Source organism: Homalodisca vitripennis, chromosome X (genome assembly GCF_021130785.1).
Source record: "Homalodisca vitripennis isolate AUS2020 chromosome X, UT_GWSS_2.1, whole genome shotgun sequence".
Lineage (NCBI taxonomy): Eukaryota > Metazoa > Arthropoda > Insecta > Hemiptera > Cicadellidae > Homalodisca > Homalodisca vitripennis.
The window spans coordinates 116,557,110-116,572,415 of record NC_060215.1 but is presented as its reverse complement, the minus strand read 5'-3'; the positions used below and the strand labels follow the sequence as shown (position 1 = coordinate 116,572,415).

Below are 15,306 nucleotides of genomic sequence, written 5' to 3'. Positions count from 1 at the left end.
TCAGTGCAGTGCAATTAATTTTTATTTTAAAGAGTAAATCTATTATTCGAAATACTTCTTGTGTACGGTTAACAGATAACAGCGAATTAACAAGTTATTACTCCAGGCGTACATAAAAAATGTATTAATTTTGAACATTGTTTCCTAGAAATTAATTAATCAGCAATGAGACCAGTAAAGAAGAAAAGACTAAGTAATGACTAAGACTTATGTTAGTAGGTAATGATGTTAATAGGTCATGGTCTGAAAGTAATTTGAATCTCATATTGAGAAGAAATAAATAAGACGGAAGTGACGTGAAATGGCTTTGATTTATAAAACTACTTTATTGACTGAAATTCATATTTTTAGAAATATACACTATACACATATATTACATAAGTACAAAAAATAGTTATCGGAGATAACAACGGTCGGTACGTAGTTAGTGATGGTATGTGTGGGAGGAGTAAGAAGAACTGCCACCTCCATAACCTCCTCCGTAGCTTCCTTCATAACCACCTTCGGAGCCGCTTCCATAACTCTCGTAGCCGCCGCCATAGTCATGCTCATAGTGATGCTTCACAGGTACTGGGATGTGAACGGGCACCTTGACTTCCACTGGATAAGGTACTTTGACTGGTACCTTGACTGGTACTTTGACCGGGTAAGGTACAGGCTTCTCTACTGGGTAAGGCACTGGCTTCTCAACTGGCACAGGGTAGGGCTTGGGGACGTGGACAGGATAAGGCCTGTCGACTGGGACCTTGACGGGGTAAGGTACGGGTTTCTCTACAGGGTAGGGTACTGGCTTCTCTACAGGTACGTGGACGGGGTAAGGACGATCCACAGGGACTTTCACTGGGTAAGGGATGTGCTTCTCCACAGGGTAAGGGACCTTCTTCTCTACGTAGACGGGGTATGGCTTTGGTACGTGAACGGGGTAGGGACGGTCAACAGGGACCTTGACTGGAAAGGGAACAGGTTTCTCGACATGGACGGGATAGGGCTGGGGAACGGGAACCTTGACGGGGTATGGGACAGGCTTCTCGACATGTACGGGGTAGGGTTTTGGTACGTGGACTGGGTATGGCCTATCGACAGGCACCTTTACTGGATATGGGACTTTCTTCTCGACATATACCGGGTGTGGGACTGGGACTTCCTTAGTGATAGTGATGGCCTTGACGTGTTCTTCATGACCATAACTTCCTTGACCGTAACCTCCAGCAGCCTCATAGCCTCCACCTCCGTACCCACCGTAGCCTTCATCCAGACTCTCGTACCCGTGGCCGAACCCGATCAATCCTCTCTTTTCCTGTTTCTTATCTTCTGTTACTTCCGAGTCCGACTTCTCCACCGCCGACTTCTCTTCCGTGGGCTTCTTCTCGGTCTCTGCCGCACTCAGTGCTAGCAGCGCCGCTAGGGCGAACAGGTAAAGCTGTAACATAAGTGTGTTTATAGAGTTAGTATAACCTTTTCAGTCTATTGATTGGAGCTCGAGAATCTATGAAAAAAGTATTAAGATTTTCAAGAATACGAATATTTAAAACCAATATTGTGTTCCTGTATAAAAATAATGTGACTTGCAGTTACCGCTTGAAATTAAGGCATATTAATGGCTTAAAGTATCTTGTAAATTACTGTTGGTCGCTTGGATATTCTGTAAGTTCTTTTTTTGTAAACCATTTTTTACTGTATTCACTATAGCTTACCTGTTTTAACTTTTACAATTAGTAATATACATGTCTATTTAAAATTATGAATTGATTTTCATTATTTGCTTCCACTTTGCAGTACTAAGTAGTAAGTGAAGAGTATGATTCGAGAGTTACTGTTGCGTATTGTTTATGTATACTGTATACGTAGTAACGAAATATATTTAACACATTAACACGTATTTAAATACTTCTGTTATATATGTATGTAATTAATTTTGCTCTGAACGAATACACACTTTATGCTACACTATATAAAATATGATAGAAATACTTTATAACATTCAGGCAAACATGTTTTGAGTCTCGTGTAATTGTGAACATTTTTAATTACACTATCATGCCATGTGTGATTTTATCAATATAACAACTATGTTTTACTGCCAATCGAATATTTTATTATATTAAGCAATCTATTCATAAGATAATTAAGAATTCCATTGCATAATGTTTCATCTACTTTGATAGGGAATGTATCTCTTTAAAAGGCAATAGTAATGTTGTAACATTGAAGTTGACGTAATGATCTTTATAACAGTTTATGCATATACCATGCAATTTCTATAACTCGGAGTATAGGTAATTAGGTAATTAAGGATATGATTTAAGACGCAAAAACTTTCTTTAAATAGTGATAGTTAAATTAGGATAGATAATACTAGTATAAAACAGAGCTCTATAATATATATCTATATACCATGCAATTTCTATAACTCGGAGTGTACCTAATTAAGGATAAGATTTAAGACGCAAAAGCTTTCTTTAAATAGTGATAATTAAAGTAGGATAGATGATACTAGTATAAAACAGAACTCTATAAAAGCCTACATTAAATTATGGACAAGTGTTCAAATTTCCATAAGAATAACATGTTTTAAATATAATATAATAATTTTTGTACTAACGGCCTTTGAAGCTGTAAACAAAATCAGTCAATTGGCTAAGGAATTATATAATAGTGTGTGTGTAAAATATTTTGTAGATATGATGTTCTCGCTTGAAATACATGAGACGTTACGATATGTGTAATTTTAAAAAGGTGATAAAATAATTTTAAAATCTGAAATTGCTTTAAAACACTAGTGTTGTAAAAAATTTTTAGAACTCTACAAAGTCTTCGAAAACTAAAAACAGCTGATGCTAAAAAGGAAGTTACCAGCTGTTTACAAGTGTACAGTAAACATAAGCACATTACATCGTACCCACCTTGTATTGCATAACGCCTTGTGTGTGAATCCGGCGGTGCAAGGAACTGTACTGACCACTGGAGCCGCTCTCTACTTTTATATTTTACCCACTCTTCCTCCCCTCCCCCCTTTTGCAGCATGGACATCTGTACAATCACTGGGAAGTCTTAATTAATTGTTCCTCTTCTGAAAGTCGTTCTTATCCAAGATTGACTCAAACAATAAGCAAAATATTCATAATATGCTTAAACTTCCATTATAATTCAAAATATGGTTGAAGTATTATGGGTTAATATTCATGGTCAATTTAAAAATGAACCAATTTAATTTAAATTATAGTGATTGTAACTCTTGACAGACTATGTCGCGTGGTGAAACGAGAAGTCCCATGTCCGAATATCAAAGGTTCCAACTGTTAACCTGTGTTGATAGTTTTAAGTTATTAGTGAAAAGAAACGTTTTGGCCAAAACCTTCATATCTGTAACTCCAAAACTGTTAAAGGAAAAAAACGTTATATGGTATATATTTAACGTCTTTGAAGTTTTTTCTTTTGAACCATTTTTTGTATATTTGACTGTTTTTGAATGAGAGCTCGAACACTGTGTAACACGATCTGAACGATTTCCATAGAGCGTAAATAACGTTAAGTAAAAAAATATAAGCCAATAAGAGGTACACTATGATACCCTATTGTCTGTCCGTGTAAATTGTACAAACAATAGAAATAAAAGGCTAGTTTCTTCTACATATATAGTTCTGAGAGACGAAAGTACACAGTGGAGGTTTAATAGTACGATTGCGGTAAGTAGTCTTCTTAACTCATGCATCGTCAATATTGAAGCTGAAATAGAGAAGCAAAAAGATATATTGCATGTGTTTGTTTACAAAATATGTCTTTGGTTTTGATAGAGGAATATTTTTATTATTGTCTTTTCATGTCGCCTTAAAAGCCAAACAACTCCATTATTAGAAAAATGTTAGCAGGCTAATAATTCATATCCCATTTTGACTGTCTTACACAAATTTTAATACACAAATACAAATTTTCATACCGAATATTATATTCTGTTGAAAACATTTTTTTGCCGTATAGATTCAATTTCAATACATTTAATTTTCAGAGTAGATTTCATCACATGGAAGTATGTAATAATTAAAGATATGTAGCAAAGTAGATGTTTTTGCTTCCCGTGTACATACTGGAAAAATTATACTTAATTCCACAAATAAACAATATAAAACTATTTCGATAATAGGCCAGGGTATGTAGACCAAGCAAACACAAATTTTGTTTGTCTATGAGTAAGTAGTCCTTAACTCAATTTTTAAGTGAACATATCTAAATGATGGTACTAAATGTCCAAATTCAGGAAATAGGATTGTATTACAATTTTATCTTATTTGATTATATTGTATACATATGGGTTTTAAAAAACCTTATTATTGAATAATTAATTAAAGTATTTGCACATTCGGCAAGTTGTATTGAGCTTATTGGTTCCCCTTAATACTAAAAGCTTAAATTCTTTTTTGAACATCCGGGACCTTTTGCGTTATTACCTGTTAAGTAAAAATAAATGTATCATTTTATTAATTTTGACATGTAATGCCTTTTAATACTTGAAATAAGTATATTACTTCAATCCAATCTTTCGGCCAAACTTTTTTGTGAAATCTCCTACCAGTGTTACTCCTACAAGTAACACGTCCATCGTTGCCTTTGCTAAAATTTCAAATAATTTTTCTGTGAATATCCCCCTTTTGTCTATTTCATAGATTTCTCCAATATTTACGTATTACGTAAGGAAAAGTCCAAACATCCAATATCCACAACTCGGAGAATATTTTGTAAACCATATAGAAGAACTCATCAAATACTGAAAAATAAAAGTAACACTTTCTGAATACATGGATGTCCATGCGACATGTTTAATAGGTTCATCGCCTGGGAACTATTACTTGGAAATTTCGTGTTTGGTAAAAAAAACTTGAAAGAAACACAAAAGTCTACCAGCAAATGGTTCATCAACGGAGCCTTTACCAGTATTGCAGTAAATTCAAAGTAAAGGACTTAAAATAGTTTTAGTTACAAAGTAATTAACGGAAAAGGTAGTACAAGTGAATTAAGTGTTTAATATGAAAAGAAACAATAGAAAATATTAAGACCGCTACAAGATTGCTTCATCAGTTATTGGCAGTTCTATAAAATAGATTAAAACTAAAAGTTTAAACTAAACTAAAATTGAAAGTAATGGTACATTGAACGAATTTATCGAGTATAATGTATTACTATTCTTGAGAGTATTAAACATTTCTTCGTATATTATATTAAAGTAGCTTTTAATGGAATTATATTACCATGGAGATATGAAAGAGCAGCCGTTTCATCCACATCTATGGTACCTGTTAATGAAGAGAAAGCGGATCAAGTTATTTAGAGTTTTGTGTTCTGAAAAATCCTCCATTGCTTTTATATGTATGTACTTATAGGTACTTATGTTTATATGTGTGTACTTATAGGCTATGCTCCAAATATCTGTAGCAACCGTTCACTAATCTCATAATGTTTTTATTTGTAGAAGTGAACTGACCATCAACCTGAACCAAATATCTTAAACAACAAAAACGATCCCTTGTTTTAACGTACTCATATCTGATATACAAGCAGTTACAAATAGTGATCAATATCGAAATTTCCGGTAATTAGCAAAATATGCATAACAATCTTATTGAAATAGTATTTGGAAGTTCTGAATACAAAAAAATGTTGATTCGGATGGTAAAATTCAACAGCCGATATAAATGAAAATCCCATTTATTATCGCATTAGATGGACTGTACATCGAAAAGATATGAAAAGAACACGTGCTCAGTTATTGTTGTCCTTCAAACGCTTTTTACAGTGTTCATTATGAGAACGCAATACCACATACAAAATAAATGATTGAGAAAAATATATACCTTACAAATTGTTACGTCTTATTTTACAATTAGATTGTAGGGTGTGTATAAATTGAGAACATTTTAAAGGTAGATTTTCTCAGTGTGCCACAGGAATGAATAATTTTGCTGTAAGGTCATTTTCGTTTATGGATAATTTAAATTTAACAACCCGTAATTGAAATCTTTAGGAAGCTTTAATTCATTGGTTTCCCTGTATAAACCTGAGGTTATGGAAATAAATGTGTGATTTAAATCTATGGTACTTATAACCACTATTGTGGGACTAGAAGGATGGACAATTATTGAATGCAGTAAGATATTATAGACATAATTTATCAATGTGTAGGAATATAATCAAATTTATACGTATTTATGAAGTAAGATATTTGTATGTATCAATAACAATCATTACCTATTACCGTGTATAACTCATAAAACTTAGTTGATCCAGTAATTGCTGAATTATGTTTCTTCAAATGCATAAAAATGCCTATCCCATCTAAATGGACCTAATCATCACAAAAATCAACACAACCACTCTTATGTTTGCTGAGGTCCACGGATTTCTGCAATTTATTCTGCAGTATTTTCTTAGTAAACAAATATAATTATTGCTAGCATGAGAATCTTGTGTGTGTTTAGTGTTTTTTGATCGAGTTCCCTGGGATATTTCAAAACTGAGAGGGTATACTATAAAATGAGGTACATGTATAGCTATTTCATTTTAATATAAGGAAATAAGTTATTTTTGTTAGTGGAGTTCGATAGTGTACGAACTGGTAAGGGGAACTCGCAGATTTATCGCGTGGACCTCCTATTCTATGAACCTATTTGTGGTAATTTTGGGGTAGAGTTCACAGAAGTCAATACTTGCGTTGGCAGTAGAAATCTCGTACGAGACGGTGTACAATAGAAGTGACACTTCCCGATTAGGCTCAAAATTTGTGGCCGCTGTCTCTGCAGCTTTGCGGTGTCTGGAAAATCGAAGTTTCTTAGGTGAAGCCGCTCCCTGCTCGGCTGTGTTGCATGGTGAGAACATTGTTGTGAGTGACCACACGTCCGTGAACTTTAACCCTTCTCAGGCCTCAGGAAACTTGCGGGTAAGGAGGAATAGGAATCCTAGTGTCGCACAATTGCAACATTAAATCCCTAAATAGAGGGTTTGATGAAAAGAGCTCACAAGAGATTGATGCTTACTTTGACGTCATAGGGGTAACTGCGACATGGCTTCACTCTGGCACTCCGTCACATAACTAAATGACACTAACGATAAAATTAGGAGGATATGTGGGCCTTTATAAAATACATGATTCCTTTTGAGTAGTTCACGATTTTTGGTGATGTGGGCCCTGGTGTAGAGTTTCTTTTAGTTATCTTCTTCATTAAGGTGGTGCAATCGATTTAAGGTTGAATAAATTTAAAAAAATTAAATAGTCACCATCCTTCAAGATATCTTTCCTGAATACAGAAAAAAGAACAACAAATATTTTCACGAGAAGTTGTAGACATTTAAAGTAGTCATTTTGGGTCATTTTACAATAAGGCCGAATGGAAAATGGCTGACGATGAAGATTTCAAATGTCTACATTAAGTATGTGAAATATGATCTGAGGGATTGACAAATCTTTATTTTGAAAATATGACTTAATTTTTCAGCATGACATGTTTAAAATTTTATGGACAAAACATTAACGTATATATATATATATATATATATATATATATATATATATATATATATATATATATATATATATATATATATATATTATACATATATTTATACATAATGTATATATATATAGGAATTAAAAATATGTTCTTCAGGGAGAGTGATACCTAAAATTTCGTGTTTTATATAGTAAAAAAGTCCTAATATGGAATCTGTGTTAATTTTTAAAAAGATTATAAATCCTTTGGATTTTCAGTCTTCTTCCTGCCTCGCTGCGCGTGGATGCACGAGCATGAGCGAACTCGCTCTTCCCCACCAACAACAGTTCCCTTACCTGGTTACCCCTTCAGCCTCTCAATTAGTTTCCTCTCTTATTTCACTCTGTCTTCATTTTCTGCTCTATCATAACCAAACAAATAGTTATACAACAAGGCTAATCACTCTGAATCTTGCTTCTGTTAAGCTGAGAACACTTATTTAATTACATTCTGGATGAATATATGTCTGCTGTATCTTGGAAACAATAAGAGATATAGCAAAGATTAAATAGACAAAGTTGTGAGTAATAAGTCAACAAATCAATGTGATTAAGTTAATTGATGGCTGCGTCGTTTTCTCGCTACGTTAAAACAACTATTTTTTGTCAAACTTTGTTAAACTGTCACAGTTCTCTTAATAAGTATCTATATTTTAACGTTGTTTTACATAAAATCTGCATGCAATTTCTTCTAGACAAGCAACCACGGGGTGTAGAGTTTGAGTCAATGTTTAGAACGTAACAACACATTTTTTACTTAATTAAAGAATGTTTTACTGATTTCAGAAATACCATATATGTTATACTTTCCTTGTAGTTTTCATAAAAGATATAATAAAACCTCATTTTTTGTATGGTCGTTTGAAGAGAAATTTTATTGTAGTAGTCGGATTGGTAAATCTGTCTGATTAATCATCATCTCAGTACTACCTGATCTTGGTAATAGTTATTTACGAAATACTAATACACACGCACAAAATATGCCGTATAAGTTGAAAACTATTAACACCTCAGAACGTGCACTGCCCTAGTCAATATATTTAGTAACTCAGTAGATTCAAGAGATAAAGAAAGATACAGCTCATTGGTGATAACTGACTACTCTCAAGTATTGGAATCAATTAATCACTAATTACCGTTGTGAAAAATGAGTTATGGTTTAAGCGGGAATTATGTGGATTAGTTGAAATCTTGTCTTGGATATAAAAGTAAGATTACAAGATTTGTGCCCAGATGTGTAGACAGATGTATGACTCGTGTATAGACATGCATGCATAGGCAGATGATATTCCGTAGCACCTAGCTTATGAACTAACAATTAGTAAGGCCTTTGATATAATTAATTCTGATCTTAAAAATATCAGCATTTAAGAATATACGGTCCTGATGGTCTTCATTTGATTGTCAGTAAAGGCAAATTCTGTACAAGACGTCAGTAACGTGTGGGTAGGTGTGCGACTGTACAGCGAGGTTTGACTGTGTTGGATGGTGACTCACAGGTGGTGATGTGTTGTGTTGATGGTGGTTGTGGTAATGGTAGTTGTGACTATGGTGATTGAAATTATTAAAAACATTAAATGAAAAATTACTTTATTTTGAGACGGAGTTAGGGCTATTTTAGTCCTCTCTTCCACTCAACCTCGAGACAATATAAAAACTGGTTGTTGTCTGGAAATCTCATCCTCGAATAAAAAATAATACCAATATTTGAATGGTGATGTTTTGGTGGATCAACACTCTGGATCGTGCTGGATGGTGGTTCCAATTACTCTGATGATATCATCTGCGGTAGTAAATGTATGAGAGCTTTACAGATTTATGAGTTAGTTACTTAATTCTGCCAGGATGCAGTTGACAGTCATTGTCAGTCATTTCAGTAGTTTACTATAGTACCCGGCCTGTGGGAACAGAATTTCGAAGGCGAGCTTATTAAGAATCCAAAAACTGAAAAATATCACTAAATTGAATGGTTTCTTGAGAAAAATTATGAGTATTAGTCTTCATATCAAAAGACTGCCAATATTTTTCCAATGGAAATGGAGTACATGGCAATCACGAACTGCATGATCCCCAAGGTTCTCACACTTGTAGAACCATAGAAACCACGCGAGAGCCTCAACTCCGGAAGGGAATTTCTTCATGGAATCATCGTCAGAATGGGCAACTATCACCTATTTTAAACTAGGTCAGTTAAGACATGGCTATCGCCAAGAGTGATGGGTTTGTACATACTGATGTACTTTTCTGCCTTATATAAAATAAACTTTTCGTCTTCAAGTTATGGAAAGAAATGAAGTTTTAGCTTATAAAGTAGATCAATCTGTTTATACTGTTCTCCAAAAAGAAAATGAATACATTGCTCGGTATATATTGAGGCAGAGCAGTATAGGCCGATCAGTTCTACTAATGCATGAGTACTTTAATTCCACAAAACACAAACGGTATGATGATTTATACGTCTAAATGTTCAATCCAATGGATGTTTAAGTGAGCTTGGTAGGCAGTTGATAGTTAAGATAAACATTTCGTCTTAGTATAGTGGTGTACCTACTTGTCGAAGAAAATAAAATTTCTGTATTTAGACTAGTATGCATAAAACTAAAACATTTAAAACCAGTTAGATTTCATTCATTAAATTTATGGAAAAAGGTAGTGATTGTTGCAAACCAAGGTATAGGTATATATTACAAAAGCTGATAGATCGTTGTATTACTGATTCTGCCACAAGGTTCTTGATTTGGCAGTAACATTTTAATTGGACATAATTCATATGAACAATAATTCCATTCCACAATTGCAATGGAAAGAATGACAGTTCAAAGTAAATCTTTAAAAACACTGTTCTTTCTCCGGAAAACATGTTGTTTCAATAAAAAAACGTAACTTGTATAACTCATTTTAAGTACTAAATTACCTCTTATTTTTTATCAAGTATATTGACGATTTCTGCACTATGTTTACATTAGCATAGATACTAGAACAAACAACACACTAGGTTTTATATTTCATTTTTGAGCATGGACCTGTTTAAAATGTCTCGAACAGTAAGTGTGCTTATAAAATACTGCTTTTTAATATAATTTTAATGTAATTTAAAAGTAATTTAATAATAATTATTGCTTATTCACAAAATAGTTATTTTGCATACGGAATGTTCTTTTTTGGAAAGTATAACATAAAATATTTAACAGATTGAGTTATGAGTGTGTTAGAGTATGCTTTATTACCTGACATTACAATATCCCTAAAAAGTACCATGATTATGTAACCATGTACCATGAAAACAGTTTATGCTTATGCCAAATAAGATTAGTTTATGCCGTTTTAGACTTCAATTTGTATCAATCATCATAAATGAGTGGCCGTTTAGTAAATCTATGATGAGGGTTGATACACAACATAGGAATTGCATATATTTTGAAATTGGAAACATTTTGTATTGTCTCATTGAAAAGTGTAATACATGGAAATTATCAGACAGTATAGGTTTATAAAACCAGTTTATTTACTAAAAATTCGTATTTTTAAAAAGTAAACTATACACATATATTACAAAAGTATAAAGGAGTTCAGTAATGGTAACAGCAGTCGAGGTAACGTAGTTAATGATGGTATGTGTGGGAGGAGTAAGAAGAACTGCCACCTCCGTATCCTCCTCCGTAGCTTCCTCCATAACCTCCTTCGGAACCGCTTCCATAGCTCTCGTAGCCACCGCCATAGTCATGCTCATAGTGATGCTTCACAGGTACTGGGATGTGGACGGGCACCTTAACTTCCACTGGGTAAGGTACTTTGACTGGTACCTTGACGGGCACCTTGACTGGGTAAGGCTTCTCTACGGGGTAAGGCACAGGCTTCTCGACTGTTACAGGGTAGGGCTTGGGCACGTGGACAGGATAAGGCCTGTCGACTGGGACCTTGACGGGGTAAGGTACAGGCTTCTCTACAGGGTAGGGCACTGGCTTCTCTACAGGTACGTGGACGGTGTATGGACGATCCACAGGGACTTTGACTGGGTAAGGGATGTGCTTCTCAACAGTGTAAGGGACTTTCTTCTCTACGTAGACAGGGTAGGGCTTGGGTACATGAACGGGGTAGGGACGGTCAACAGGGACCTTGACTGGAACTGGAACGGGCTTCTCGACATGGACGGTGTAGGGCTGGGGAACGGGAACCTTGACGGGGTATGGGACAGGCTTCTCGACATGCACGGTGTAGGGTTTAGGTACGTGGACTGTGTATGGCCTATCGACAGGGACCTTTACTGGGTATGGGACTTTCTTCTCTATATATACTGGATGTGGAACTGGGACATGCTTAGTGACAGTGATGGCCTTGACATGTTCTTCGTGACCGTAACCGCCATGACCGTAGCCTCCAGTAGCCTCATAGCTCCCGCCTCCGTAGCCTCCACTGCCGAAGCCTCCACCCCCGTAGCCTCCACCCCCGTAGCCTCCACCCCCGTAGCCTCCGCCTCCGTAGCCTCCGAGCTCGATACCTCCACCATATCCGCCGTAGCCTTCATCCAGTCCTCCATACCCGTGGGCGAACCCGAACAAACCTCTCTTCTCCTGTTTCTTGTCTTCCACCGCTTCCGAGTCTGACTTCTCCACTGCCGACTTCTCTTCCGTGGCCTTCTTCTCTTCCGCCGCAACTAGTGCTATCAGCGCCACTAGGGCGAACAGGAATATCTGAAATACAATCAAAGTCACCAGTCAATAATATCGATGTTCATGTCTACAAGTTTCAGAAAGTGTTCCACTAGTGGTAATAAATAAATATTTACAAATTACGAGTGATAATTCTTCGTAAATCTTCGCATAATTTTAACTTTTTACAAATAATATTTTTAGGACCTTCCTATGTTCAGGGTATTTGATCTGAGTTTAGCTTTTACCGTTGGTCAATTAGAGTTGTAACAATTTTGCTAAGCACTATTTAGAAATAAATGTTATCAATAATAAAAGAAGTAAAATTCAAAACTAAAACAAGATGCTCTTGATCACATAAAACCGTGTTTCTTTAATATCTTTGCTACTTGAGAAATACTGAAAGTATAGGTGAGCTTTAATACTAGTGTTATTAGATGAACTCTGAGGGCGATATATGGTAGAAGTTCCCGGCACGAGACTCCAGTCCAATATTACTTGTAACGGTTTCAAACAAGGTCACGGTCGTTATGTCACTATCTGCAGTTCCGAAAGCAAATTACTCTATAACGTTTGGATATAACAAAACATATTTTTTTCCAGTCTCTTTCAATATTTTTGTTCATTCACGAAAGTTAGTTATTTGAGTTGAAAGCAGTTTTGAGTAGAACATTAGTTTTGAGGCCATCTGTCTTATGTTTCTTCATTACCGGTTCAAAAATCTTTACGAACCTTTTTTTTATAATACAAATTATTCTTTTAAATGATGGCTAATATTGAACACGACCACATAATATGGTATAAGTTTCCTTTACTAGCTTTATCGCTAAATACAGTCGCCCGCAATCGATACGTATGATTCCGTGTGATTTTTAATTACAAATGTTTTCTCGAACATATTAGTTTTAAGTTTTACACAATTTTATTTAATAGTTAGATAATTTAATTCACGCTTAACAACGTGTAATCCCTTGACTAGAAAAGCCGAGTGCATGACAGCATAAATTAACATCTATAATTTGTAACTAATTATAATGTATAATATAAAATATTAAAAAATACGAAAAAAATTATCGTTACCCTAATTTGTAATCAATAACTTAAAACAATTTTTGCCTCGAGCAAATAGTTTAGATTTTAACTGAAAACGATTGATTATGATAACGTCTTCTACAACTGGTGATAGAGAAACGACTGTCTTTTTTATAGTTTGTGTTCAATGAAATGATATAATTACAGTTCCTGTAAATTTGGATATTAACAAATATTTTAGATAATAATACTTTATTAAATAATTTTCAATAGCCATTGCAATTCGAAAACAATTTTGAATAAATTATAGTACTAATTGATGAGTAAGGTTAACATCCATGAAATTAGGCGGATGAGATTGGTTAAAAATTACCGAATAAATAATACACAAACAAACTTATAAAGAAGATAACACTATTTTAATCCTATCACTGATTTACTATTCTATATGGAATGCCTCCATCTATACAATGTATATAGCACTCCGTACATATTTAATATTGAGTAAAATTTTGAAACAGGAAATTTTTACCCAACTGGTGATATTAGTGATATGACCTCATTCATATGATGTACACGAGGTGACGAAATTTCCATATTTAAAAAAGATAATGTGTTGTATTATTAATTTTACCCTGAGCCAAAATCTTCGGATCAAGCTATAACCTATAGCATGTAAACTATGGAGCCTTTATTAAATTAATAGACCTATTTTATGAAATACGGGCAACAAAATTTTTATGATTTTTCTATTTAATAGAGTACTTTACCTCTTGAAGTCATTTACACATTCAAACTTTTTTATGAAAAATAACAACGAATATAATTGTGATTATCTGCTTTGACAGGAAAAGTAAATCTCTAAAATTCAAGAGTGTTGTTTTAATATTAATATGACTACATAATGGACTATTGTTTACTATAAAATATCAAATACCTGGGGTTATTAGTTGCTTAATGTCATTACTTGGCCATTTAAAGGACGTACTCACGTGAGCTATGTGGCACGTTTTGCTAAGGTATAATAATAATGATAATAATGAAATCAAACGTTCATAATGTATGTCAGCAGAAAATGTTTTACTAAAGGATAGAATTTTTTTAATAATAGTACATATTTAATTGTAGTTTTACAGAATACGAAACCCTTTAAAATTTATCATTATCTTTTCGTACAACACGAAAAATTTTTTCAACGAGAGTTCAGAATTTATGAGAATAATACATACAAAAACTATATATTCATTTTTTTCACTTGATATAACTAATCCCCAATACTATAGGCAAAATAAACAGCTCGCAAAGCAGTATAAAAATAACTAATTCAAGTGTAAAATATTTGAAACGGACTAATTGTAAAAAGAAGTATAAAAAACAACACCAATCAAACTTTTCCTGATTAAAAATAACGGATTACTCACTAATTTATTTTGGAATAGACCCATGGCATTTAGAGGGATGTCACTATTCGAATGCATTTGTAAGTTATATACTTAAGTATTATAGTAAAAACGGTTCATCACCTATTATCAAAATAAAAGTTTCCGTATAAAGAATATTGAGCATTTTTCGATATCCAAGTAAATGATTACAATGATTCTGTGAATGATAATGTAATTTATAACGTTATTGATTTGTAATAAAAACGTGCACTTTCTTGCAATGAATTATTTGTTCGTCACAAACTCTATTCTTTTAAATGCAACAGTATAGCATGAAAACAATATAAAACAAATGCAAACTCTACAATATATACATATATATATAATATATATATATATATATATATATATATATATATATATATATATAAATATATATTTTTAAACTAAAAACAGCTGATGCTGAAGTATAAGTTAACAAATTAAATAAACAAGAACAGGCGTCGTACTCACCTTGTATTGCATAACGCCTAGCTTGTGAATCCGGCGGTGCAAGGAACTGTACTGCCCACTGGATTCACTCTCTACTTTTATAATATACCCATTTCCTCCCCTCTCCATCGCTGTGCGGACATTTGTACAATCACTGGGCATTCTTAATTATGTGGTCTTCCTCTGAAAATCATTTCTCCTCAAGCTTGTTTCA

At 34.0% G+C, this 15,306-nt stretch overlaps 2 protein-coding genes across 2 annotated transcripts in view; one reads left to right on the top strand and one right to left on the bottom strand.

Annotated features, from left to right (window-relative positions):
- The window catches only part of LOC124369814 (angiotensin-converting enzyme-like), a 285,432-nt gene that overhangs the window by 112,089 nt on the left and 158,037 nt on the right, over positions 1-15,306 (top strand). The gene's annotated exons all lie outside the window — the stretch shown is intronic.
- On the bottom strand, positions 11,027-15,156 carry LOC124369815 (non-classical arabinogalactan protein 31-like). The gene is made up of 2 exons (XM_046827930.1): positions 15,114-15,156; positions 11,027-12,228 (listed from the first exon to the last, which is right to left on the bottom strand). Exons 1-2 carry the CDS (start codon positions 15,123-15,125, stop codon positions 11,140-11,142), a joined length of 1,101 nt encoding a protein of 366 aa, XP_046683886.1. The 5' UTR covers positions 15,126-15,156; the 3' UTR covers positions 11,027-11,139.